The sequence below is a fragment of the Mytilus edulis genome, chromosome 2 (genome assembly GCF_963676685.1).
Source record: "Mytilus edulis chromosome 2, xbMytEdul2.2, whole genome shotgun sequence".
In the NCBI taxonomy this organism is placed as follows: Eukaryota; Metazoa; Mollusca; class Bivalvia; order Mytilida; family Mytilidae; genus Mytilus; species Mytilus edulis.
Window position 1 is genome coordinate 9,356,120 of NC_092345.1, and position 27,479 is coordinate 9,383,598.

Below are 27,479 nucleotides of genomic sequence, written 5' to 3' on the forward strand. Positions count from 1 at the left end.
ATCAAAATTCCGGTAATCTAAATGACTTTCATTTATTGGAATTAATCTTTTAAGTTTTTTTTTGCGATGTTTGTTCTATGTTAGTTTGTGTTGCTGGGTCTGACTTAATTATCTTGATGTAAACACTTGTTTTTTCATCGTTGAAACTTTATAGACTGTCCACAAGAAAATATGTTAGCAATTTCTTGTTCAATTTAACATGAACAGGTATCAGGTTTATGCAATCTCTTCTATCACTATACATGTTGTACAAAGCAGTTTTAATTAAAAGGCATAAGAAGCTCTAAATGGTCTGGGGATATGATGTTCCACTCTAGGGTCTTTATCGATTATATGTAAAAGTTGGAAGTAGAAGTTTGTAGTTGGCAATTTCGTTATATTTGTGCCCATCGAGTTATTTTTTTATTAAACGCGCGATTATTTGGATTATGCAGAAGCACACGGTGCTGATATTTGTTGGAATTTACACAATTAACAGATCGGTGTTCAATTTTTTTTTTGCGTCGATTTGGTGTTATCATTGGTCATTGTCCCTTTGTATTTGGGATAATTATAGTATGGTCCTTTACTCAACTTGTGATGAACGTTAGATTAAACGTGTCGTTACTAAACGCATAGTTAAAATTGTGGTGTTCAATTTTGTTTGAAGCCAGCAATAGTGAGCGATTGCGTTAAATATTTTAAAATGTGAAGTCCTTCTGTATGATGTAAGCTTCGTAAGAATAAAGAATGAAGTACCAATATAACGTATTTATAGTGAGAGATATACACTCCATATTCAAGCGCTGAAGGAGTAGTACTACCAAGGACTGGAAACTTTACAATTGAAACAGTTCATTTTTTTCAAAAGCTTCTTTGTTATTGATTGTTGCTTTTACAAAAGAGCAATACAAGTAATACGTATAGTATAAAAATAATTTAATAAAAGTATAAGAAAAACATGCAATAACAAAACAATAATTAACAACAGAAATTGTTGTCACTTCTAGTCAGTGCGAGAAAGAGGGGAAGATATATGACAACAAGGATATCGGGTGACGTCATTCATGTAAATAAAAAATAGTTCTTCTCCAAATGTGTCGCTCATTTGGGAGATTTCGTTCTAGCGTCTGTTCGGTGAATTCAAAACAGCCTCATTGGTTTCAAATAATAGATTAGGCTGATTTAATACATTTACAAGTTAGAAAAGACGACTTTCAGGTTGAATGTTCTTTCCTGTACATTGCATAGTTCACAATGTTAATGTTATTACGTCACAGTATGGACAGAATTTTTAATGACTTGATTTGCGCTACTCTTTTATATAAAACAACTAGAGAATTGTCTATAAAACAAATCTGTTAATATATCAACAAAACAATGATAATACAAGTTTGTTATTATAAAGATTTCGCTGCTTGAATTTGATTATCCGAATATGTGTTTTCATGATAGAGATGTAAAAAGGGACAAACATGGTACAGAGACATACATTTGAAGCATGACCTTATAGACAGGAAAAAAATCATAATATGAGAAGCATTGTTGATGAAAGTGTAATTATAAGACATATAATCTTTGTGTGGTTTATGTCTCGGCTGGCGCTACCTGATCCGCCTCCATCAGTTGTTGGTGAAAGATCGAAATTGAACACTCCTTTCCCATCTGATACTCCAACGACATCAACACCACTATCTACAGTAAATAGTTTGTTATCGCATTATTTTAAATACCAGATATTTATATATAACTGTTTACTAAATTGTAAAATGAAGATCTAGTGAAACCCCGCTATGCATGATATTTTGTTCATAATTAATTCTTTCTTCTATTCATGTTTAATTGGTGGATGATGATCTATTTTTACTTCAAAATGCAGAAAAAAATCAGGTCTGCCAATAGGTGAACAAGTACTGAGAACAAATGTCTTAATAAACTTTATACATTTGTAGCTGTATTTGTAGTATTTAAAATGATCAAATGTTTTAAGTAGAGTACAACTTCCGGGAAGATACCTGTTACAGTATATTCAAGGACAATTTAGGTTGTGTGTGTAAAAAGACAGGTACATGGTTACATTAACAGCTAAGAACATTATGTCTTCCAATATAACAGCATTTGTTTGAATTCTTGAGCTAGGTGATTCATACATTCTAATGCAACAACGTTTGTAACGTCCATTTTGATTGGATAACGTCACTTATTTACATGGCATCAATTGACAATTGATGCTATGGGACGATTGCGCAAGCGCAGACGGCATATTATAGATTTTAAATACATGTTTTAACGTTGTTTTCTGTCAGTTTCATTAGAATGGAGATAACAATATTGTATTTTAAGCTCCGATGGCATTAATTATGTATTTGATGGTCGCAAATACCCGTTTACTGTCTCCGCTAACGCGTCGACAGTAAACTGAATTTGCGACCATCAAATCCCCAATTGATGCCGTCGGAGCTTAAAATACAATACAGTTTTCTCCTAATTGTAAGTGGTGGTTACCCTGTCGACGCAATCATAACGCTCCTTTTGACGCTAGTGATTTACTCATGTTTGTATTATCTTTTGATTTGAATTGTCTTACTTCCTAAGTAAACTTCAACCAACTTAATTTGTATATCTTTTTCAATTAAGGAGCACATGGGAAAAGACATGAAAACTAAAAATTGGTTATATATATAAATGTAACAAATAAAAGTGTTAGCATATAAGACAGCATACTTAAGCAATAACGTTGAACATTACGATACTTACTCGGACATAAATTGCACATGTGTGGACAGTCCGTAGGTACATTTCCGTACACGTTACAATGACCGGCGCCCCAGGAAGTACAAGCATTGATGTCGGCTTTCTTTGTACAGTTCACTATAAATATACACCATTTAAGAATGAGAACACATGAGTTTGTGATTTTATACATATCATTTCTATAATATATTGAAGTGCATCAAGTAACTCATTATCTCTATCATGTTTTAATACAAAATAAGAAGATGTTGTTAAATTATTCTTTCTTCTTTTTAAAATTCTTTGAAAAATCAAAAAAAGAATTGAAATTTATTTTATCTTTTGTTGATGTTCTTGAAATGCCATTGGATTGCATCATTCTGATTAATTGATTTCATGACAACTATATATATATATAAATATAGTATTTTAAAAAAGCCGGTTTAGATAAGGATTGAAGTGTATTATTAATATGAGAAAGAACTATACCACTTTGATTTCAACACAAGAAGTGTTTTCAGGTCAAATATCTAACCAATTTAAGTCGCATAACAAACCAGCATGTATATGTCTATGCCTAAGAAATCAGGCTCTCTCCGATGAGATTTGGAAACTTATATTTCGTACCAGATTTGCACCGATTGACGAATACATATTCTCTAATTTGGTGCTATTTTCACATTTCTTGATCGGTGTGAGAAGAATATTTCTATGATTTCTTCTTAATTTTCCTATTGTAACGTCATGAAAAAAGTCGACCATGCCTGATGACGTCACATATAAAGACGATAGTTTTCCACTCTCAACAGTTAAATTGAATACTTAACTATTACTTGTGGGGTGAGAAATGTTTGAATCGTAAAACGTAGAAAATTCTCTTTTAAACTACCATCATCATTCATCAATTCAGTTTTTGAGATTATGTTTTCGTCAAATGGGGTAAATTGTTCATCAACTCGATATTTTCACATTTTTGTAAATCATGTAAAACACTTTGGCTTGTTATCTCCCTTGCATCATACGGGTATGTGAGACATCCTAATTAATTATCTGTTATAACCAAACATATAAAGGACAAGGAACAAGTCTAGTAAGGTACAGCATTACCACATTTGGTTTGTTTAATCTTTATAATAAAGTTTGACAAAATATTTACTTCGACCTGTTTACAAAACTATGAAAACTTCTAGAAATTTGAACCACACAATTTAACAGGAATAATTTGGTTGGTATTATAAAGCAGTTTGACAAACTCTAATTTTGATCGTTGAAAAGCTCGATTTCATTTTACTAATACTATGTGATTAAAACGCTCATCTGATTTTCAAGAGTTAACTCCATTAGGTGTCCTGTACCGGCCGTCAACAGCAATTTTTATTATTTTTATTTGTATATTTTTTTTTTATGAAACACATGTACAAGTTGTGATGTCATATCAAGATATTCAATGTTATACTCACATGAACAATCAGGAGAAGTATAACCTTGTTTACAATTACATGTACAAGTTGATATATCAAGGTTTCCACCATTCAAACAAATCTTATCGCAATCTTAAAACAGAAAATAACAGCTGTATTATGCAAGATATTTACAAAATACAGAATTGGGACAGCGTACTATGTTAAAAGCTTTGATAAGCAAAATTATACAACATTGTTCACATCAATGTATTTAAGTTTATTGATCTTTATTGGTAGTTTCTGAGTCGCATATTTCAGTATCTAATCTCATTTGAAAAATATTACCCAGAATTCATCAGACTCTTACACAGTTTGTTTTGTTTACTGACATCAGATTGAAAAAAATGGAAAACAACTCGTTTAATAATTTCATGCGTCCGCAGCGCTTTTCTGGATTTACCTTCATCAGGAACGCTCAAAGCCAAACATTTGAAATTTGAAGATGTATAAGTACCGAACCCGTTGAACAGCTTTTTGAAAGTTCGCTTGATTGTGAGGAGAATAAAAAAAACATCTTGTGATTAAATTTTACTATTCGCCATGATTTATTTTTCTCATCATCGTCCACATTGAAAGTATATAATGTTTACTACGTTGTAATGCAGGTACCTACCACATAAATTGTTAACACAACGTCCTTGTTGACAATCTTGACAGGATGCCCCTTGTTTGTATGGTTTGTACCTTTCAGCTCCATTGCCGCTGTTAAAAATATAAAAAGTGATTATGAAGTGCAGAACTTTTTAATAAAAACAAGTAAAGACAGGTATTGAATGAAAATATTCAGATTATTAAAAAAAAAAAAAAGGTATCATATTTCAAAAAATAGAATAACATAAATACCGAACTCAGAAGAAAAATCAAAATGGAAAGTCCTCAATAAAATGGGCTATGTCAAAAGCTCAAGCACCAATTAAATGAATAACAACTGCCATTCCTACCTTGGTACTGGTATTTTAAAATTAACCTTTTTCTGTTATATAAAAAATCAATATGTTAAGATAACATGAGAGAGTAGCAGCAAACAACTACAACTTTTTTTTCCCTGTGTTGTCGAAATTTACACTGAATGAGACTCGTCTTCAAGATGTAATTACTATTATCAACTAGCTGCGTGTCGCTAGTGGAGCAGGATTTGATTTCCCGTCCAGAGTACCTCAGATCAATTGACCCTAGTTATGATTTGGGGTTGATATTGCACAGTATTGATGTATTATGAATTTTCGTCATCTTCAGTTTTATTGCTATGGTATCGTCATATCAACTTTGAATGTCACTTTAATATATTCCGCCTCTTTTTGCCAAAACGTAGTTTATATCTTTTTCAATATTTTAAAAACATAATAAAAGTTTTGAGGTCACCGAGCTTGATTTTCAAGCCACATACATGGAAACATTTATATGTTTCGTAAGAATAATACAAGTTACAAGGAAAAGGCAACGTTAAAGAAATTTTAGTGCCGATCTACCTGGAGAGAACCACCGACCTTCTGCGTGAAAACAAGTTATTATTGTCAATTAAGATTCGAGTTAAAAAGTAAAATCACAAAAAACACTGACCTCAGAGGAAAATCAAATCGGAAAGTCCATAATCACATGGCAAAATCAAATGACAAAACACATCAAAAACGAATGGACAACTGTCTTAAAAACATCTTACTACGAGCAGGGCTCGAACACTCAAACAACGACTGGGCTAACAGGGTAGTGATTGTTTACTAAATTCACACTTATATTATCTACTCCCTCCAGTTTAAGTTTTTTACATGTAAAAGAGGATGATTGCTCCAAAACGTAATACTTACGGTGGACCATAATTACACACAAATAAATGTCGTTTGTCACTCTGGCAATATGCATATCCACAGCCTATTTTGATTGATTTTGCCCATACAACCTACAATTGTAAAAACATTTGTATTTATTTTGTCCTTGTGTAAAACTGCTAACAATTGGATAAATTAATCGTTATGTGCATTTTCAACAGAAATATTTTTGTTTAATGATTTCTATGTAAATAATTTACATTATGTTAATAACTTCTTTAATTGACTGAAAGCACAACGATTTATTGTAAGGTTTTCATAACAGAGCGACTTCATATAATTAAAAAAGACGAATAAATTTAACAATCACGTTATGGAGTTATGATGAAAATAGATGTTAAATGACTGTTTTGTTGAACATATTCAAGGACACACAAACAATAATAAATGTTTTTGACAAATTTGCACAAATATATCCCTGATAAGATGTACAAACACAAATATACCACTTAGATTACATGACATTGAGATGTCAGATGAACCACAGGAGAGCATTTGACAATAACAAATCGAAAAAGGTCAATAATTTACATTCGAGAAATAACAACTACGAGTTGGGAATGTTGTCGACAAGTATATGTGTAAACTGCTATTATGCGGTATGGGCTTTGCTCATTGTTGAAGGCCGTACGGTGACCTATAGTTGTTAATGTCTGTGTCATTTGGTCTTTTGTGGATAGTAGTCTCATTGGCAATCATACCACATCTTCTTTTTTTATATATGGTGTTTAATATTAACAGATAGAAAACTGATTGACGGGGAGAAAATGATTCATAAAAATTCCATATTTAGTAAACACGCAGTGTTACTACGTACAGAAAAGTTTGAACCGGGAAAACAATGAGATACAAACAGACTCAAATAACACTTGTATATAGACGGTTGTATATAGTCGGCCTGACTATTCAAAAGATACATTGACAGATCCAGGGGATGTCTAGGAGGGGGTGTTATTCCAACAGTTGAAATCCATCCTTTTTCAAATCTTTCCTTTAATTATGCAAACGTTTAATGGTTTTCCGGGATGGATTTGTATATATATTTGTCATCCTTTAACTTATCCCGTTCGACAGTAAAACCATTCTTAATAAAATTGTTTTCCCTCGACTTATCCAGTCATAAAATTGAGAATGAAAATGGAGAATGTGCTAAAGAGACAACAACCCGACCATAGAAAAAAAACAACAGCAGAAGATCACCAACAGGTCTTCAATGTAGCGAGAAATTCCCGTTCCCGGAGGCGTCCTTCAGCTGGCCCCTAAACAAATATATACTAGTTCAGTGATAATGAACGCCATACTAAAAAGTACACATTTTTGTTTAGTGGCCAGATGAAGCAACCTTCCGGGTGCGGGATTTTCACGCTGTATTGAAGGCATGTTGGTGGCCTCTGGCTGTTTTCTACCCTTTGGTCGTATTGTTGTCTCTTTAATGACACATTCCCTTTTTCCATTCTCAATTTTATTTGTCATCACATTTAGAAAACTGAACTCATTTTTCACCTTAAAGTACTAAACTATGTTCTGTAAAATTATTCAAAATAAACACTTCATAGGTTTCGTGCATTGAAAGCGTTTTTCTGAATTTACCTACATCAGGAACGCTTAAAACTAAACAGTTGAAAGTCTAGTAATGCGTATATAGATGTTACTTGGAAGGATAAAAACAGAATAAACAAATGCATCTTAAGTCAACGTTAACGTAGGTCGTTTGAAGCTTTGATTTTTAATAAATAACCAACAAATTCCAAACCTGTGTGTAATGACCCACTTTAAGGAAATCGTTTGCATCACCACCATCGTATGTGAAGTCCTTAATCTCGTCATACCACCACTTCACAGCGTCACTCCATGTACCATGTGATCCCCAGAATAGATTTTGACCCATTCGGAATCTTCCTAAAATATTTAAATAAAGCTTTTCGATTATTCAAATACTATACTAAAAAACTAAAGGAAAGTACCAATATACAAATGTATCTACAATTTGAACGACTCTTGTTACAATTATGTGAATTTTTTTTTGTATCAATGTTGCGATAAGGTACAGACATGTTACTTATTTTCATAGGGCAATATATATTCAGGAAAAGTTCTAAAGAATTGCATTGTTTAAATGTTATATGTAATTTCTAAATTCAAGGATATGAAATGAGTTGTGGGATATAAGTCAATGAGACAGTTTATAAAGCTTTTGCTATGCGTTCTTCAACTATTATTGTTTATTCTTGCAAATAACTATGCTGAGTAGGTACTAGTAAATTTTATTGGAAATTAAGATTATAAAATAAGAATTGTTGCATAGATTTTTGTAAAAGCGTCTTGATGAAATCAGGAACGTTTCTATAGTTATTTTCATTTAACCTGATAACCACAGATTGTAACACAGATATACATATAAATTCATCAATTTACTATACGAGTACGTGGATTCGATGACGCTTTGATGTTAATGACTATCATGATGTTTAATTCTATGGATTGAAGAGTTACCTTTCAAGAACAATGACAACTTCAGTTTCATTAAACATATACTTAACTTTTAATTTTTGAAAAATTGAAAAAAATTATAAAAAAAAGCATTTAGATTTTTTTTTTTTTCTATTCCAGTCCATAAACTTTAAAATTCAACACCGATCTGTATAAAATTATCTTTAAATATGCAAAAATGAAAATATCACAGGAAAGCCATTTATTTAGCGAAAAGACTTCTTGATCGTACAATTGATAACGTTAACATGGTAAACTACATTGTATACGTATTTATCTATAATAAAATTGAAATTGGAAATGGGGAATGTGTCAAAGAGACAACAACCCGACCAAAGAGCAGACAACAGTCAAAGGCCACCAATGGGTCTTGAATGCAGCAAGAAACTCCCGCACACGGAGGCGTGCTTCAGGTGGCCCCTAAACAAAAATGTATAATAGTTCAATGATAATGGATAATTTATAATAGTATAATGTGTAAGTTTACCTGGGATTCTCCTCTTCATACCTCCGTCATGCACAGTTTCGCAATTTTCTGCCCATTTCTGAGCTATGTATGCTATTTCTGCATCCCAACTCTAAAATATGTCATGTTATGTTATTCATGTTTAAAAAGTGCCTTTCCAGGGAGACGTAAGGACTTCTAGAATGAAAGATACAAAGTGGACGTCAAATCAAACATTCGTGTATAAAGAATGCAACAACTTATTGAGGAGTCCGTTACTTGTTTCATTTTTGTTTTGCTCTGTCGGACTTGCATTCAATTCCAATGGCAGACTACATGAACTCCCGTTTATCCCAGTCAGTCTACCTTGTTGTATAAGAGTTATTTTGTCTCTCGCCCTAGATATGTACGAAATGGTTGCCACTGGACGCAAAACCAAACAACAACCAATCAATCAATCTAAAACGTTATTTGTAGTTATAAAAAAAAAATTAACACTATCAGTCTATGCAACGTCTCGTGAGTTGATTTGAATTTCTTTACGATATAACTAACTTCTATATGATTTCCATCGAGTGATACGAAAATAGCAAAAACGAAACAACTGGGACGAACTTTAAACATAAAGTATTTTAATGAATTGGTTTTCCCGTTTGAATGGTTTTACACTAGTTATGTTTGGGGCCCTTTATAGGTTGCTGTTCGGTGTGAGCCAATGCTCCGTTTTGAAGACCGTACATTGACCTATAGTGGTTTACTTTTATAAATTGTGAGTTGAATGGAGAGTTGTCTCATTGGCACTCATATCTCATCTTCTTATATCTATGATATAATCTGATACAATATAAAATAGATAAAATAGGAATATGTGGTATAACTGCCATTGAGACAAATATCCAACAGAATCTGTACTATGCGGATGAAAGCAATTACAAGAACTTATATACGCTGTATATATGTACATTAAAAAGTAAGTTTAAGTTTAATTTTAAGTAAATGGTTATTTTCTAATTTGTTTCTATCAGAAGTCAATACTTTTGTACGCTTTAGAATAATTTATTAAATCAATATCATATATCTATAGTTACTCCATTTGTGGTTTGAGAATAGATATTTGTTTCATAGGAAATATTACATGTTCATATTTTTAAATTCATGAAATTAAAAGCAAAAAAAGTCAAAATTGATAGATAATTAGAGAAACTGCAACACGTATTATATCGCAATGAATTATTTCACATGCTAAATTAGAAATTGTATTGTTCTCTGCATATGATGTGTTGCACGATACTGCAGTTTGAAATATAAATCTATACATTTATCAACGTAAGATCATTCTTACCTTATGTATGAAGTGATTATAGAAATTTGATAGAGTTTTAAAATGAATACAGTGTGTGTTTCTATCAGTCGAATTGTTTGTGCGCTTTTATTTTTTATCTTTTTGTTCGATGTACTGATAGGAAAAATTTACACATATTACACGACAAGCGATTGGCTCTAGCGAAAATAGATGTAGTTCCGTTTAAGATAATTATCATGTTATTTTAAAGAATCCAGTGGCTATATATCGTTTGGTCCATGGTACCTGCGGTCATAAAACTTTCGAGCACGATTTTTGTACTCAGACTCAAGAATCAACCAATCAAATTGCTGAATTTCACATTTCGAGCATGATTTTTGTGCTCCGAGCACTGAGCAAAGTTTTATGCCTTCACGGATCAAATAAGTTTTGTTTTTTATATGTTACAGTAGATACCATGTGAGGTATCTTGCGTGACTTTGTTTTCAATCGTTCCTATTTATTATTAGATGGTACCCATATTCACGTCTGATTTCACTTGAATGTGTTATTTATTGAAAATTGTAATTTTTAAATATAGTATCCAATAGTTTTCCATATGTTATGCATTAATTCTATAACCTAAAATATGTTTAATCGTCAAATAATCATCTTTTAATATTTACCATTTTCATCATGTTGGTAGCCTGTGTACCAGATCTATATGTATTGTGTGAATTTACTATCTCTAATATTTCAGCATCTGACACTCCTGTACAAGATATAAAAAAAAACCATGCGAATAATGTAAAACTACTTAATCATCTTTTTAATGCGAACTTTACTTCTTTATATCTCACTTATCTGCTGATAAAAAGTCTAATCTATTTGAAAATTAGACACAACGGGTCCCATAAGTGAAGCAGAAAATACTGATCCTACCCCGGTGTTTTTGTGGGGTTAGGTTGGTGCAATCTTAATATATTTGTAATGTTTTATGACAGGTGTTCGACATATGTTAGTTTCTCGGCAAAGGTGGTGTCTGTTTTTATTTGCCTCTTTAAATTATTTGGTGGAGTAGTTTGTTTGAGTTTTTTATGCTACTTTTTACTTTTTTTTTTTTTTTTTGATTTTCTCTTAGTCATTGACATTTTAGTATTTATAAATCTTGTTGTGTGATCGTTTTAATGCATATTTAGTAGACTAAATAACATTTTTACGATCACTAAGCCTGAAGAAGATAAACGAGATTTTAAATACAAACTGTATTCAGTTGAGTGATAATTTTCCTCAATCGTTGCATCATTGATAATTTGATAATTTTGTCATTCACTGAACCGATTTTACAATTGTTCATTCTTAATTTTGCTATGAGTGCATGCTTTGATGGAAGAAAGTTCAGTGCATGCTGTAATGGAAGATAGTTCAATGTTTGGTCTTCATCTCCCTGAAATTTCTGAATACTAGGAAGTATACATCCAGTTGTCTGTTACCTATTAACAATAATGTTTTTAATTTGAGTTTCAAAGTCAGGTGTGTATTCATTGGTCTCAACATTATTTACCTGCAGTGGTCAAGTTGGCTTTAGATGAAGGAGCTATACATGCAGTGTGATCAACGAATACTTTATATTTTTTCAGTGATGGCGTGGTACTGCAGCTTGCCTGAAAACGATACAGTTAAAACATAATTGATAACTATGTGATAGACTCATTACTGTATAATATTATATTAAAATAAGAAGATTGTCACCTTAATCTTTGCCAAATAAACTTGATAACTTGGTCGGTATATTTATATTTGTCATAAAACATTTTGGCTCTAGCAACACTGTTGAAAAGGTTATTCCTCCGTTTTTTACAAATTACCTCATAAATTTTGCCTTTGAGGAAATACTATTTCTTTTGAGGAAAGTTTACTTATTTTGAGGAGATTTACTACAACAAATTTTCCTTTGTGGAAATTCTTTTTCCTATGAAGGACAAACTATAAAAATCTGTTGAAACGGTTTAACTCAAAATACCAATACAAAGCCTAGTATACAAACCAGATAAACATCAAATAAAAACACAAAACGTACGTGTGGCAGAGTGTGCCTCCCCAAAACAGAAACGAATCCATCTAAACTTTTCTCTTTTTATTCAAGAGTATACGTACGGTAGGTTTAATTTGCAATGAGGGTCATACATGTACGATACGTTGAAATCCATAGTTTTGTGAGCAAAATATATGAATAGTTACAGTTCGAAAGTCTTCAATTTTTCTTTAACAAAAAATGACTAGACCGTTAAGGCCAAGTCACATTTTTATATTCTTTAAATATAAAGTTGTATAATTATATAAAAATGCATTCAATTAATTGTAAATATAACGGAATTTGATGAGACTGTCATCAAAGTGAGAGGGTTAGCGCTATAAAACCAGATTTAATCCACCTTTTTCTACCTTTGAAAATGCCTGTACCCAGTCTGGAATATGACAGTTCTTGTCCATTTATTTTTTTATATGTTTTGTTATTTGATTTTGCCATGTGATTATGGACTTTCCGATTAGATTTTCCTGTAAGTTCAGTATTTTTGTGATTTTACTTTTTAATATGAAATTCGTTTTGTCATGATGGAATCTAGTGTTTACATTGTTTTGTCATTTGAATCACCTTTACTCAATAGAACAGTTTACTAACAATACTTTGTCCTTCAGTTTACTTATGTATTTTAGGACGTTTCACAAAATATCGTAAAATAAAATCAGATATAATTGTCCAGTCATTTTGATTTTTGAAAACATCCTAATTTTATTGACATATCAATTCATAATAATAGGGGTTATTAAAAATTGACAGTCAAATTAGTAAGTAGTATTATTGATGAAAATGAAATAAGTACAAATCATGTTTGTCAAATGTCAGAAAAAAAATCGCTTTTCAATACGCAGTTTCTAAATTACTTTTTAAAGAAATGTCATATCGTTTTAACTGTCACCCGATAAAATTAAATCATTTTGACCTTTTTTTTTTAGGAGAGGTGGTTCAACCCTATCAGTGATCTAGGGCAGATATGATCATTAACGGTTATAATAAATCAGTACTGTTTTGTTTACATTGTAATACAACTACAAACACTAATTTTATGTTGATACATTTGTATTTCAATTGCTTCTACTTTTATTTTATCAGAAAACTGGTATAACTCAAAGACGGAAATTCCGTTATAATTACATACAAACGGGCTTTCGTGTGTCTTAAATGATACTGTTCTATCTCTTTTGCTACTTTTGCAAATAAAGTATGTTTAAATTTTCAGCACAGCTTAATTTTTCGGAGGGGGGGATACAATTTGCTCTTTATAATGTCTTTTATAAGATTTGTCTTAAAAATATGAGAACAACACATAACTTCATGCGTCTTAAGTTGGACTGTTACTCCACTGCTCCACTGGATCAGGTTAGACCAGGGTTTGCCGCCACCAAACATCCAAACATGTTAAAATCGTTATTTTCGCGACGTCAAACGGTGACTTATCGGTAAAGATGCAGTGTTCGGTTGATTTTTATCATTCAAATTGATTTATCTTAAAAACGAGTTCATGGACCCCTCTTTTTTAAATTGACATTTGGTTTGATTACGTAAGAAGATTGTGTACCAATTTCATGAAAACGTAAATAGTGCAGTGGTTTTCGTTTGTTGTACATTGTTTAGTAAATAAACAGACCGTCACTTCTCACGTTTTACATTTGTCATTTAGGGTCTGTTATAGTTTTAGTATGCGGTAGGTTTTTGTTCATTGATGAAGGCCATACGGTGAACTATAGTTGTTACTTTTACGTCATTTTGTATCAGGTGTAGATCGAGTTGTCTTCCTGGCGATCATACCACACCTTCGTAATTATATTTGAGCAAAGAAAACGCAACAGAGCATGGAGATTTGATTTTTTTAGTGGGGGTATATTATATCCATTTTAATAAGGAGATATATTAATATAAGCACTTGTTGCTTGTTTCTGAATCCTATTTTTGGGTGTGCATTTATAAGGTTTAAAATATATTTAATTACATAATAAGTAAGATATTGTTTACACATACGCTTGTCCAGTTTAATTACTTATATTTTCGACTATTTTATACGATATCGTCCTTTTATGTACATCCAATTGATAACATACACCTATAACTTACAGATCGTTTATGTCTAGTATGTAAGTCTTCAACAAAGTCGTCATCGCCATCAATACTTCGTCCTGTAAATGGAATAAAGATTTATCAAATAATTATGTAATACAACAAAGTCGTCATCGCCATCGCCTCGTCCTGTAAATAAAATAAAGATTTATCAAATAATTATGTAACACATGTTTCGCTTATGTAATCCATTTTGTTTAAATACGAATCACGACCCAAACATATATGTATCAGTTAAGATGAAAAAATCTTAATAAATAAATCGGATTTAATTAAAAAGGGGCGTCCCGTCTTCAATGTATCCACATTAGAAAAATGAATTAACTACCTCATGCTAGAACAAGAAGGCTCAGTTAAGACTCGTACTTTGGGCTATTTCAAATAGCGAAAACATAAAGAAGAAACAAAATATTTTAAGTGCCAAAAAGATTACAAACCAATTCTCACATGTTTTGAAAAAAATATTTAAATTGAAAAATGTAACAAAAAAATGCATATTCATTTAAAATTTGAAACTAATCTAACGCTGTAATATATTTTGTGTCACACTTCGTTGTATTCTGTGAGAAATTGAATTTTGAACTAATTTTCTTTTCCTTGTTACAATCCTATCACATAGTTGTGGGATATAGTCCTAAGTTCGTTGATATTTAATTCATATGACTGTATTACTTGTTAAATTTGAAGAAAAAAAACGTGTGTTTGAATTAAAGAAGATAAGGAGTACACGTCAATGAAACATCAGCACCGACAGAGAGTCAGTAAAAATAATACAAGAGGTGAAGACCTGGACCCAGTTTCACGAAGCTGTCTTAAGACTAAGACATGTCTTAGGATGGTCTTATGACATATCTTAGTCCTAAGTGGGTTTCACAACGCGGTCCTAAATTAGGACATCTCTTAAAGTTGGTCATTAATTTAGGGCTACACGAGAGGTGTCTTATGATGATCTTAGGATAGGCATAAGTCTATTTATATAAACTACACCCATTATTTATATTAATTTTGCAATTTCTCTTGATATTATATAATTATCTATTCTCCTTTTCCTGCTTATAACTTAATCTTTATAGAATGACGGATTATCATAATTGGTAAACAATGAAAATTCAATGTATTGATATCAAGTATGCACGATTTTATCCTTTTACCTTTTATACAGTGGAAAATTAATTCAACTCACTTGTACAAAAAAAATGTCATAATTGTATTCTTTTGTTCTCAATTTTGTATTAAACATTTCATATATATATATATATATATATATATATTAAAAATTAAATACACAATTTAAAGAGTTTTAAAAGCAGCATTGTCTAGCGCTTTCATCCATCGGTAGTACGAAATGTTTCAAAAACGGTAAGAAATTTACAGTAAACGCAAACATGACTTGCAAATCAGAAAATTTACTCTATTGTATAACATGTGTCAACTGTAAAGAAAATTACATAGGTCAAACAGGAAATAGTGTGTGTGAACGGGTCAAAATCCATAAACAGCAAATACGGCAACCCGAGTACAGACAAATTCCGTTAAAGGGAAATCACACTATTTATACTACTAATAATAAATCATTGAAATTTTGCATGTAGACATATCACACTTATTACAATATTTTAGGCGAAAAAAAAGTTGGGGTCACCGATGTTGTTTTCGAGATATGACGTCATCAAAAAGTAAAAGAATCGCGTTATACCGAAATATAGAAATAGCGCTCTAAGTTGCTAATTGAAGGCAAAATTATTGAAAAACGATGTTTTACTGGTAAAACTAAAACAGTCAATTGTAACTTTTACCTTATACACATTTATTTTTCTCAGTTTCCTTATTTTTCAAGGCCTTTGAACATTTCCCGCCGTTTTTAATTTCGATTTATTATAGATTTTTCTTGAAATAAAAAAAATCTACTAATGTTTTTTCCTTCAAACTTCTGCATAAGTTGCAGCTTCAGGGGAAATGTTAAAACCATAAATAAAAATGGGGGGTCACCGATGTTTTAAATCCGCTAAAACGGAAACAATCTTATTATCGATTTTTGGCGGGAACTATAACTAACGTTATATAGAACGACGTTGCTAGCATAGGAGCATTTCTTGCAATGCTTGGAACTATAGGGTTGAAGTAAACCTTTTCACTACAAAATATAATAACATTTTTTTCAGGGTATTTCGATTATTCATTGATATTTTTATCAATCTATCGAAACGTTAAACATTAAATACAAGAACAGTTTATTATAAAGTAATTGTCAAAGTTGAAGTCATCTACATTTTTTAATTGCATTCGTTGTATAGGGAAAACGATTGTCTGCCTCGTGCCGTATTAAAGAAATAATTTACGGTTTGCAGATAAAGAATCTTCTACTTCGGAAGACTGATGGTATCCGGACTGAAAGTAACACGTTCCATTTAGACTACAAACATAATAAAGTCACTTACTTGTATATTCGCACCGTGAAGATAAAACCTGATATGCCGTGTTTAAAAATCCACAGACTCGGCACTTAAAAAAAAAGCCCTTAATGACACCATTTTCGGAAGAAATTTGAAATTGGTTAACCTTTCCGTAATTACACAACGCTCAATATACGTATATATATATATATATATATAATCGAACCAAATTAAGTTCGACTTCCAGCTAGGTAAATTTTGAGTTCGAGTTTTATTTTGATTTCAAACATTTATTCGAGTAAGATTTCTAGTCAAAGCTAGAGTTACACTTAGAAACTTCCGAGTTATACTGTTAGATAGAGTAAAAATTCTGGAAAGAGTACATACACATTTTGAGATCCAATGAAATCAAGAGTAAGAAATATTGCAGTTTCTATTTTCTGTTGGTGCAACTCTCTTTCTTTGAAATTATATTCTTTTATCACATTTATCTTTCATTATGGTATATGTACTTTTTTTATGCCAATACTGATTAATGATAGTTGATTTGAAAATAACTGATTGAATCAATGTGTCAATTTAAGCACTCTCTGCTATATATCATATTGGCTTTTTTTTTTAAAGAACCAAAGAATGAGAGGTTTTATTAGCTACCTTTGTATTAAAAAAACTATAGTTGTCCTTTTCAGTCATGGTCGGAATCCGACAATCTGACTGTATCACTGTCGACAGGCAAGTGATCACATTGTGTGATCTGAACTAGCATTACTAGATTGTTTTCATTGTTTTCATGAATTTTGCAAAATTTTCAGTGGCAAATATTACATGATCATAGCACAAAACTTTTGTCTATATGAGTGGAATATTCCTTCACCAGACGGATCATTAATGTGTTGGTTACAGTTACTCTGTGAGACATGTAACTCTACATAAATACATGTGTGTGTGTGTGTTGAATATTTCTCTTGATGGAGACTTTTAAAGCCAAATGTTTAGTACGTGTTAAATTTTTATACGCCCGTTTACGGGACGTACATGTATTATGGTATACCGTTGTCCATCTGTCCGTCCGTCCGTCCATCGTCAACATGTCGGACGCTTCAACTAATTGGCATACAACTTTGGTGAGTTTTTTGTATCTATTGGCGTGAGCTTCCTTTCGTCTTTTATGAAATTTAGATTTTATGTTTCCGAGTTATAGGGTTTTACTATTAAAAAAAGTTTTCGGACAATAACTCAATAAGTGCTTTCAGCAGTTTTCATGAAACTTTAGTGCATTGTTCATATCGATTGATGTAAGCTCCCTTTATAATTTTATAGATTTTCGATTTTACGATTCCGAGATAAGGGGTTTTATTCATTAAAAAGGGGGGATTTTCCAGTTTTCGTACGCTAACTCTAAGATGCTTTCACCAATTTTCATACAACTTTGATGAATTGTTTATATCTGTTGATGTAAATTCCGTTTTGATTTTCATTAATTTCTTTTATGAAATTGAGAAGTAATGAATTTCTCTGAAATTGTACCACACGGTTTCATATCACAAATTGAGGTTGGGGTACATGTAATTGCTCCTCAGATTATTTGAAGTCTAGCGGCCTTATCTTTAACTTGTTGGTCCTACAGTTCGCTAACGACAGTTTGAAGAAATACTACAAAATATGATTGTTTTTGTGCCCAAATTGTGTTAGCCTGAACAAAGCATTAAAGAGAGATTGAGTATCATGTACAATACACAATACGGTGCTAAATTTTGTTTGATTTCCACAGCCAGCAACCGATGTAAAATTTTGAATGATTTTCGTTATTTTATTAACGTTTTTAATTGAATATTTCAATAAATATGATTACTCTACAAATCACTTGTTTTCATTCCCCCCCCCCCCCCCACCCCCCCAAAAAAAAGTGAGAGGCATTATATGTCAAAGGAACATTCGGGAAAGATGGACGACACTTGGATAATTTCTGCCGTCACATGTGAAATAAATAACGATTTCAAATAGCACATCACACATAATTTACGTCCAGTGGCAAGTTTAATGCATATATACAAGTATTCAGAACTAGAACATATTAATTTTGACCCTGCTTTGTATTAACCCGACAGGCTGCGCCGGATAAATATAAATGTGAAATGAGATTTTTGATGAATTATTTATACATGTAGTATAGAAAACTATAGTTATGACGTTTTATGCCAGTGGCGGATCCAGAAATTTTCATATGTGGGGGCCCACTGGCTAACCTAAGAGGGGGCCCGCTCCAGTCACGTTTCAGTGATTCCCTATATAAGCAACCAAATTTTTTCCAAAAAGGGGGGGGGGTCGGGCCCCCTGCCCCCCCCCCCTAAATCCGCCTATGCATGCTATGAATTTCCATTGTTCTTAGTGTTGATTATGCATGATGATTAGGTGTTTTGTATTGATATGTTCTTTTTATGATAAGGGTCTGGATAGAGGGCCATTCATTTATTAATATTTATTTTGTGTTACCAATATTTTTTATTCTTTATATTTAAGCTTCATTCTCTAATCTTCTGTTTTTGCCTTTTATATTCTGCAGTATTTGCCCATTATTCTGTATTCCGTAAATTTACCCCAATACAATCAGACCCTCTTTTATGGACACGTATTTTTAATTTAATTATAACAGTTGTAAAAAATATGATATGTTCATTATCATTTCTCCTGCTTTAGTGGAACGTCCCTTCGAGCGGCTCGCTATTTTTTTTTAAATTAGCAACCTTTACGACGGACACGAAAACGGCGACGTCATAATACAGTTACGACACTATAGCGGCGCCGATAGCGATGCGTATAAACAATAGTGTGATTTCCCTTCAAGCGAACATTTAGACAATTTTCCCGTTCTTCAAATGTACGGAACCAACAGAAGAATACCGTAAAGAACTAGAGAGAAAATTCATAAAAGTGTTTGACGCCAAGCTTAATGCTTAGTAGTTACATGAACAATAACGTCGCGTCATACTACTAATATGTTACGAACAATGACGTTACGTCATAATACTAATGTGTTCCCCATAACGACGTTCATAGTCTTGAAAAGTCCCAAGATGGATGAAAGCGCTAGACAATGCTGCTTTTAAAACTCTTTTTGTGTATTTAATTTTTAATATATAATTCTGTACACTGCTTGAAAAGAAACTTTTTTTGTATATATATATATATAATTATTTATAATAGTTAATTTATATATAAATTACCGTTTTTCTTTATAATAATTTTGGCAAATTATCTAATTATATTAATTAATATACGTTAACTGTAAAGACAGAAGTTTATGGAAAAGATATTCTACATTTACATGATTTTTTTCCGTAAATCAATGTTTATATTGGAAATTTAAAAAAAAACTTGCGACAGGTTTAGGATATCTTTGCTAAGATCATCATATGACAGCTTCGAGACGAGGTCTGAGATATGTCCTAGGATAGTCATAAGAGGATCATAAGACATGTCCTAAGATATATCTTATGACATGTCTTAGGATAGCTTCGTGAAACCGGCCCCTGTAGTTCTTTGTATCATAAGGCTTGTCCTTTGGCCTTTAGTAGATGTGTGTCTACCTCCACTCCACTTTGCCAATTTTATTTTTTATTAATAGTAGTTTGGGTTTTTTTTTCATAATAAAAAAAAATATTTCTCATTTATAAACAGAATATGTAATGACATATTTTAAACACATGCACATTGTTTGTGTTAATTAATTTCAATAATCAATGTAAAGGGGAGGCTGTGAGTAGTTACTGAAATAAATTAGAAACAGGGGGATAAAGATAGTTTGAAATTCATCTAAGTCAACTGAAATGTAACTTTTTAGTATCACATTTAGAGACACACTTAGGTAAGCTATTTCAACATTTACTAAAAGTTCGGAGATTGATTTAGGTTTGCTTTTGGAGGGGACTTGCTACGACCGAGTCACTCCCCAGGGACTCCCTAAAACGACAATGAGACGTCGAGGCTCTTCCGACGACCCCAACAAGTCACAAAATGAAAATAAGACACGAGAACAATCTTAGGCTTCTCCCTGTGTAAGTTTTATAAATTGTTTAACAATAATATTTTTTAATTGTGCACATATGAAGCTCTTTCTTCGCTTAAGTATTTAACTATATGCACAATTAAAACTATTCAAATTTGGTCTACACAATACGATATCGCTAGGAAAACGTATGAAGTAAACCAATGTGACATCTAGCTATATATATATATACATATATATATAAAATGACTGAATAAATAGACAACGATTAATCTTACAAGGCGATGGATCATGTAATATGATTCTGTACACTACAAAATATAATATATAACAAGTCAAAAAGGGTACAACACCACCATTAAATAACTCTAAAATGAACAAATATTAGATATTTCGGATAACAGATATCCTTCTTCGGTAATAGCACGATGTCAAGTGAATCATGTCAATATATTCAAATTGAGACACTATCAAAATCTTGAATGTTTATACAATTTAAGTGGACACCACAGACGCTGGTACAATTTAAAAATGTCCAAACATGGCGCAAAGATTACAAAGATTTGCCAAATAAAAATAGTAATTTGCGATGTGAACTGGCACAACTCTAAATTTCCAAAGGTTGTGACAGTTGAGATATTATAACTGCATGGAGGACAGTTCTCAAACAAAAAAATCAAAAATGCCCTAACCGATCCAATTTGGTATAATATTTCAAATTTGACAACGGTAGGGCAATTGCATCAGAAACTACATATTTAAGCCTCCCAAACGAATAGTTTAATTATGATTAGAAAAATAATTTTTATCTATAAGGTAAAATAATAATTGAACGTGGCTACGTACTTTTACATCCATCCCAAATGAATGGAGCCCTGTAATTTAAACTGGTAATTTAAAAATAATCTTCAAACTGTAAAGCCAGTACGGAAGCCGGATTTACTGGAAACAAGTGATGACAGGAAAATGAGTGACTCATTCTATATATATGATGCAGACATTATCATCAATATGACAATAAAAAAGACAGCTAGGAAAAAAAACAAAAATAATATGTTTTCCAAGGCATTGTTAATTTGTTTTGTAAATCAGATCCTGACAAGATAGGCCACACTTCCAGATTTCTGAGCTAAATGTTGACATTACTAACTCTAGGGGCAAAATTAATTTTATTCCATTATGTCCGATGCAAGAAATTATTTTCATCTTTCGATTTGAAAGTTAAAAAAGTGTGAAATGAGTTTTTTTTCTTCAGCGGAGTTATTAGAGCTTAATTCAAAATTATACGCTTAACTTGTATGTTACAGTTGTAGCTTAAGCTATATTTATGACAAAACGAAACTATACTGCTCCCATAGATTGAATTCAGTGTTTTCAAAACCCCCTCCCCACCCATTTTTTTATACATTCTTCTTCCGTTAGGCTGTGCATGGGGAGAACATTTTTAAATTGACTTATTCATAATATAAGTTATTTTGTACCAAATCTTCCAGATACAGCACATTTCCACAACAACCCATGTAAGCCATTTTTTATCAGACAATATTTGTTTAATTTCTTATTATAGGCAGTCCAATAGATGTTCGTAGGAAAATGATATGCATCTGAATTATTTTGTAGGCGTTGGTCTTTTCGGGATGTGTCATTTATCTTGATTTCATTTTCATTTTTATTATCTAATACGGTTTGAAAATCAAATCAAATAGTTTGCATTGTATACGTGAAAGTTATATCCGTGTGCATGTAGACTATTTCAATTGATTGAATATTACTTTCCTTTCAAGTTTCAACGAAATGTCTTCTAAAGTTAATGCGAAGATTATTTAGGATGGAACGAAGAGTCTCTTTGCTCGGTTCCACGTGCAGAGTAAACTTCAGTTTATTTCATGAAAACTTAGAAATCTGAATAATTTAGAACTTGACATCTTTTTTAGACACCTGCATAATAAAATTATGTTTAAAGACCGACAACTTGTTGACGCTAGCTATCTATATCTTGAAATTTTGTTTATGTTGGGTAACTGTTTCAATGACATATATTCACATACTTATACCAAACTATTTTTCATCATTTTTAGAATGTATGACTATAATTTAATGAAATAGTACTTTAAAATTTGACGTTCAGTCAGAGCATTGAAAAATTTACATTTCTTTAACAATATATTATACATTATAAATGGCCTTATGTGTAGTTCAAATCGGAGATAATGTGAAATTTAATATAAATGAAATTTTTCTGTCCTTTTTTTTTTACTCTTGAGATGAAATAAACTTTTCTTGATCTCAGCAATACTTTTATAAAAAAAAGTTAAAAAAAAAAAAAAAAATACGATTTAAATTGATGTAATCATGAACAACGATCATTTCGTTTTAAAAAATGATGTTGTTAATAAAGTGAATATACGTAGAAAGGTTTACATTACATTTAAACGATAAGGGGATTTGAATGGTTAAGAGGATTCGACAACAAAATAGCATTACGCTGAAAAGATCTGGTAATGAGAAAAAGTATAGATATAAAGCATGAATAAAGAAAGTTGGGGTATGTTTCAATATGACAAAAATGTCAGAGATCGACCATTTAACCTTTAAAATTGAGGGTATGTTTTTTCCCCAAAAAACATATTCTGATCCCCAATTTTGATGAAAAAGAAAAAAATAGTGTGGTCAAGCAAAAACAAAATCTGAATCCAGACTTTCCCCCGTACCTTATACAATAGTGTTTAATAAAAAAAATATATATTGATAGAGTTGAAAAACTTAAAGTTCAATGAAGATAAATTGGTGCTCCCTTATTCTCTTACTCCTTTTTTTTTTTTTTTTTTTTTTTTTTTTTTTTTTAAAGTTTTTACATGTATTGAACCTAAATGATAATGATATTACAGTCAGACATCACTCAGACTCCAAATAAATTGCTGCAATTAGAAAATAAATTGAGGATGATAATTTTGAACTATTGACATTATATGCCCTCTGTGAGGATTATGGGTAATCACAGGACCTTGACAGAAAATGATTTAAAATTTCAATTGGATAGATTAAGTAATCCTTCTGTGAAGGGTTTCTATTAAAAGTATCAATTGACTTTAACTTCATAAATATAATGCAAGTACTTTTACTTTAATGAAAGATTGTAACAGAAGGTAAATGATGGGGTATTCAGTACGCAGTAAATGTTATCTAACATTGATGTACTAGAAATACAATGCAGATTTTATTTTCTAATTATCGTACTCGTATTAAAAAATCGACATTCATTAAGACACTCCCAAACTCCCAAACTGCATTAGTCCCGACACATTTTGTAGTTGACTAATTTTTAGTAAAACAAATTATTGATGAAGATACCAGTGCCTTTTCATTGCTAGTAAAACTTATTAATATTTTGCTAATTACATGCAATAAAGATTTGAAGCTAAATCGACCATAAAAATGTAAAGATAACTCCATTTGTCCTAGGTTTGCAAAATCAAAAGTTTATTCCATGTACTGAGATAAATTTTAATGAGTTTTGGTATAAAATATTTAGTTAGATTTCAACGCTTTTTCAGCCTTAAAATGACAATTAATTCATCAGGAAATGCAAAATGCAAAATGCAAAATGCAAAATGCAAAATTTGGCAAATTAAACCTTAACTACAGTACCGATTTCCATCAGTGTAGAAAAGATTTTCAATTTTTGTGTCTATATAAGTTATATGTTATTAGTATCATATAATTTTTAGTTTTTGGCTGAAGAAGAAGCTATGATATCAGCCATTATTTGACTTCTGAAATTGTTAACCTTGAAAATAATTCAAATCTTTCAAAATCATGTTAATTGTATTGATAAATGAACAGGTTAATATAATCTGAACAGTGTATTGGAATATTATATCAAGGTCACAAAATGCCTGCAGAAACAAATATATAAATACTGACGCTATTGATATTAGAGAGAAAAATTACGTTGAGAAATGCCAACATATAAATTCCCCATTTCCATTCTCAATTTTATTTCTCGTTTCTTGTGTTTAACATACATTAGACCGTTGGTTTTCCCGCTTGAATGGTTTGCCACTACATGTAGTCATATTTAGGGCCCTTTATAGCTTACTGTTCGGTGTGTTCCATGCAAGTCTCCGTGTTGAAGACCATACTTTGACCTATAGTGGGGTTTTTTTTCTTTTACAAATTGTGACTTAGATGGACATGTGTCTGATTGACACTCTGACTCATACCACATCTTCTTATATTTATATATAGGTATCGAAAGATTGTAGGACCCTAAATACATATATTTGGTTAACAATAATACTTATAAAAAAGAAGATGTTAGTTGGGTTTCAATTCATAAACAATATTAAAAAATATAATGACAGTAATGAATTGGTATCATTTTAGAATAAATCTATTTGAAGGATTGATAAGTTATCTGGAACATATCTGAATTTAAGGGCTCGGTAAGCAACAACACCGTAAAATAAGGTTGTGCTGTCCCATTCGTTATAAGTTTTCTGAATGTACAGCCAAACTTCCTAACTTAATCTTAATATTCATGGAAAACTGTGGTAACAAAAAACTTGACTTATGTGTCTACCAGATATGCATAAATAAATAAATAACACGGGCATAGCAACCGAGTTGGGAATTTAAAACACAGTAAGATGAAGCCAATGGAAAATCACCATCCAAAATAAGGGAAAATATTAAAAAATTCAATGTCTGCAATGATTGAAGCACAGTGACTTTTATTTTGTGGGATGATCAACTCAATTAACAACTAAATCAAATCCAAATGCTTTAAATTTCTTAATAGTAATACTATATGAAATTCTGTTCTCTGGACGGACAAAAAAAAATCATTTCGTTTGCACTACTGTGCGCTGGACAGACAAGAAGAAAGAAATAACTTGTTTTCTGACATTCCGTTAGCTTCACGATCATAAGAAATCACTAAAAGTCCTTGACTTCTGAAACATTGTCTACTGGACAAACTTCATATAAAAAAAGCCAAATTTATATGAAACATTTTAGCTAGACTGACATAAAACATCCAAATATAACACTCGTCTTAAAAAACAATGTCAACTGGACGGACTCACGGACGGAAACATACAGAAAAAGTCCTTGTTTTAATAATGACCACTAGGTGGACAAAAAAACATTATAACGTATAGTGAGACACCTTCCACTGGACAGACATAATTCATCCTGAATATTTTTGTCTCATGAAAAACTATTCTTTTAACTGTCATGAACTATCCATAAAAGAATCCTGGTTTTATGGAATACTGTCTACCGTGCGGTTAAAAGCACACGAACTTTTGAGGGCAATGATTTTGTACATTATTACGTTCCACGTTAAAAAGGAAATTCTAATATGAAATAACTTTTTTCATCAAAGCACTTATTTAATATAATTAAAACAACAAAAATAACTTAAAAATAGATAAATTGAAATAAGTAATATACAACAGAAAACTCACCGTTTACCAGAATTTCAGAAATAATGGCAAAATAGAGAATGACCAGTTGTCTAAACATCCTGATTGATATATCGTGTATGTTTGATTTTGTTCATTAGCTGTTTATCTTTATATATCACTGATTTCAAAACCTATACGGTCACGCCCTCTCGTTTCCGACAATGCAACACGAAACACTAAATTTTCTATATAGTAATATGTATGAAATTCATCTTGCACAATGTATACAATAGTTCAACGCTCGAGTGGCTATACTTTCATGGCCTCGAACTGTATCAGAAATTTACTTTTTACAATATCTGATACGAAATTTATCTGTTTGCTTGTAATTTGGTATACAGTATCAATAATGCTGAAATTAATTGACTTTAATATGAAAAGCAGAGATACTTTCTAGCTGCTTATCATATGTTATACATAAATTCTCATTTAATGCATTCTGTAACCCTAGTTCTTTGGCGAGTTTTAATCAGATTTTACCCATCTTAAACAACCAGAACCATCAGCGATAAACAAAATGAATATAAATAGAAGTTTCAAATATCCTCTTCAAATTTGTTTTCCATAGTCCTATTTAATGATGAAAACATTAGATCAGTGATATGATAAAATAAATTGAAGGTCATATTTTACGAAGTTATGATATTTAAGTATTTTAGAGAACAAAAAATAAAATATTGGGGACATGGAGTATTAAAGTTGTGCTCGAAATACCAAATCAAGAGTTTGTAATTGATTTATCAGGCTGATTATTGTAATCAAAATGTTTATGACTAGTGCTGTTAACCAAACTGTTCTAGTAAGAGTTTTACAACTGGAGACAAAATAATATTTAATTCTGATGGTTTTTTTTCCAGCAGAGTATTTTTTTATCGAATTGTACACAGATGAAAACATACCAAACATATACATATAACAATTACTGAAAAAAATAGAGGTATCTGTTATACAGGTGCTTAAACTTGACATTGGAGGGAAACTTTACAGAAAATATCAATTCACAAAACTAAATATATAAATGAATACAATCATTATCTAAAAAAAAAAGTTTCGATTTGAATGCTTAACATATTCTTATGGTATGAACAAAACGTATCTTTCATGGCACTTCATATCTTAAATGTCCTCTGTTTCTGCTCTTTGGTCGGGTTGTTGTCTCTTTGACGCACTTTCCTGTTTTCATTCTAAATTTTATACTGGTGTTGTTGGATTGC

The 27,479-nt window shown here is 31.4% G+C and overlaps 1 protein-coding gene across 2 annotated transcripts in view; it reads right to left on the reverse strand.

Annotated features, from left to right (window-relative positions):
- Positions 1–901: 901 nt before the first annotated feature.
- The window catches only part of LOC139511407 (cysteine-rich venom protein pseudechetoxin-like), a 55,490-nt gene continuing 28,912 nt past the window's right edge, over positions 902–27,479 (reverse strand). The window contains exons 1-11 of one of the 2 annotated variants that reach the window (XM_071298108.1): positions 26,266–26,489; positions 14,393–14,454; positions 11,783–11,882; positions 10,905–10,990; positions 8,979–9,069; positions 7,755–7,900; positions 5,981–6,072; positions 4,789–4,877; positions 4,173–4,265; positions 2,737–2,850; positions 902–1,674 (exon numbers count right to left, since the gene is read on the reverse strand). In XM_071298108.1, coding sequence (XP_071154209.1) covers positions 1,505–1,674; positions 2,737–2,850; positions 4,173–4,265; positions 4,789–4,877; positions 5,981–6,072; positions 7,755–7,900; positions 8,979–9,069; positions 10,905–10,990; positions 11,783–11,882; positions 14,393–14,454; positions 26,266–26,323 — 1,101 coding nt within the window. In that variant the 5' untranslated portion in view covers positions 26,324–26,489 and the 3' untranslated portion in view covers positions 902–1,504. Of the gene's footprint in view, positions 1,675–2,736; positions 2,851–4,172; positions 4,266–4,788; positions 4,878–5,980; positions 6,073–7,754; positions 7,901–8,978; positions 9,070–10,904; positions 10,991–11,782; positions 11,883–14,392; positions 14,455–26,265; positions 26,490–27,479 lie in introns of those variants that run through there. The other variant, XM_071298107.1, reaches the window with a different exon arrangement.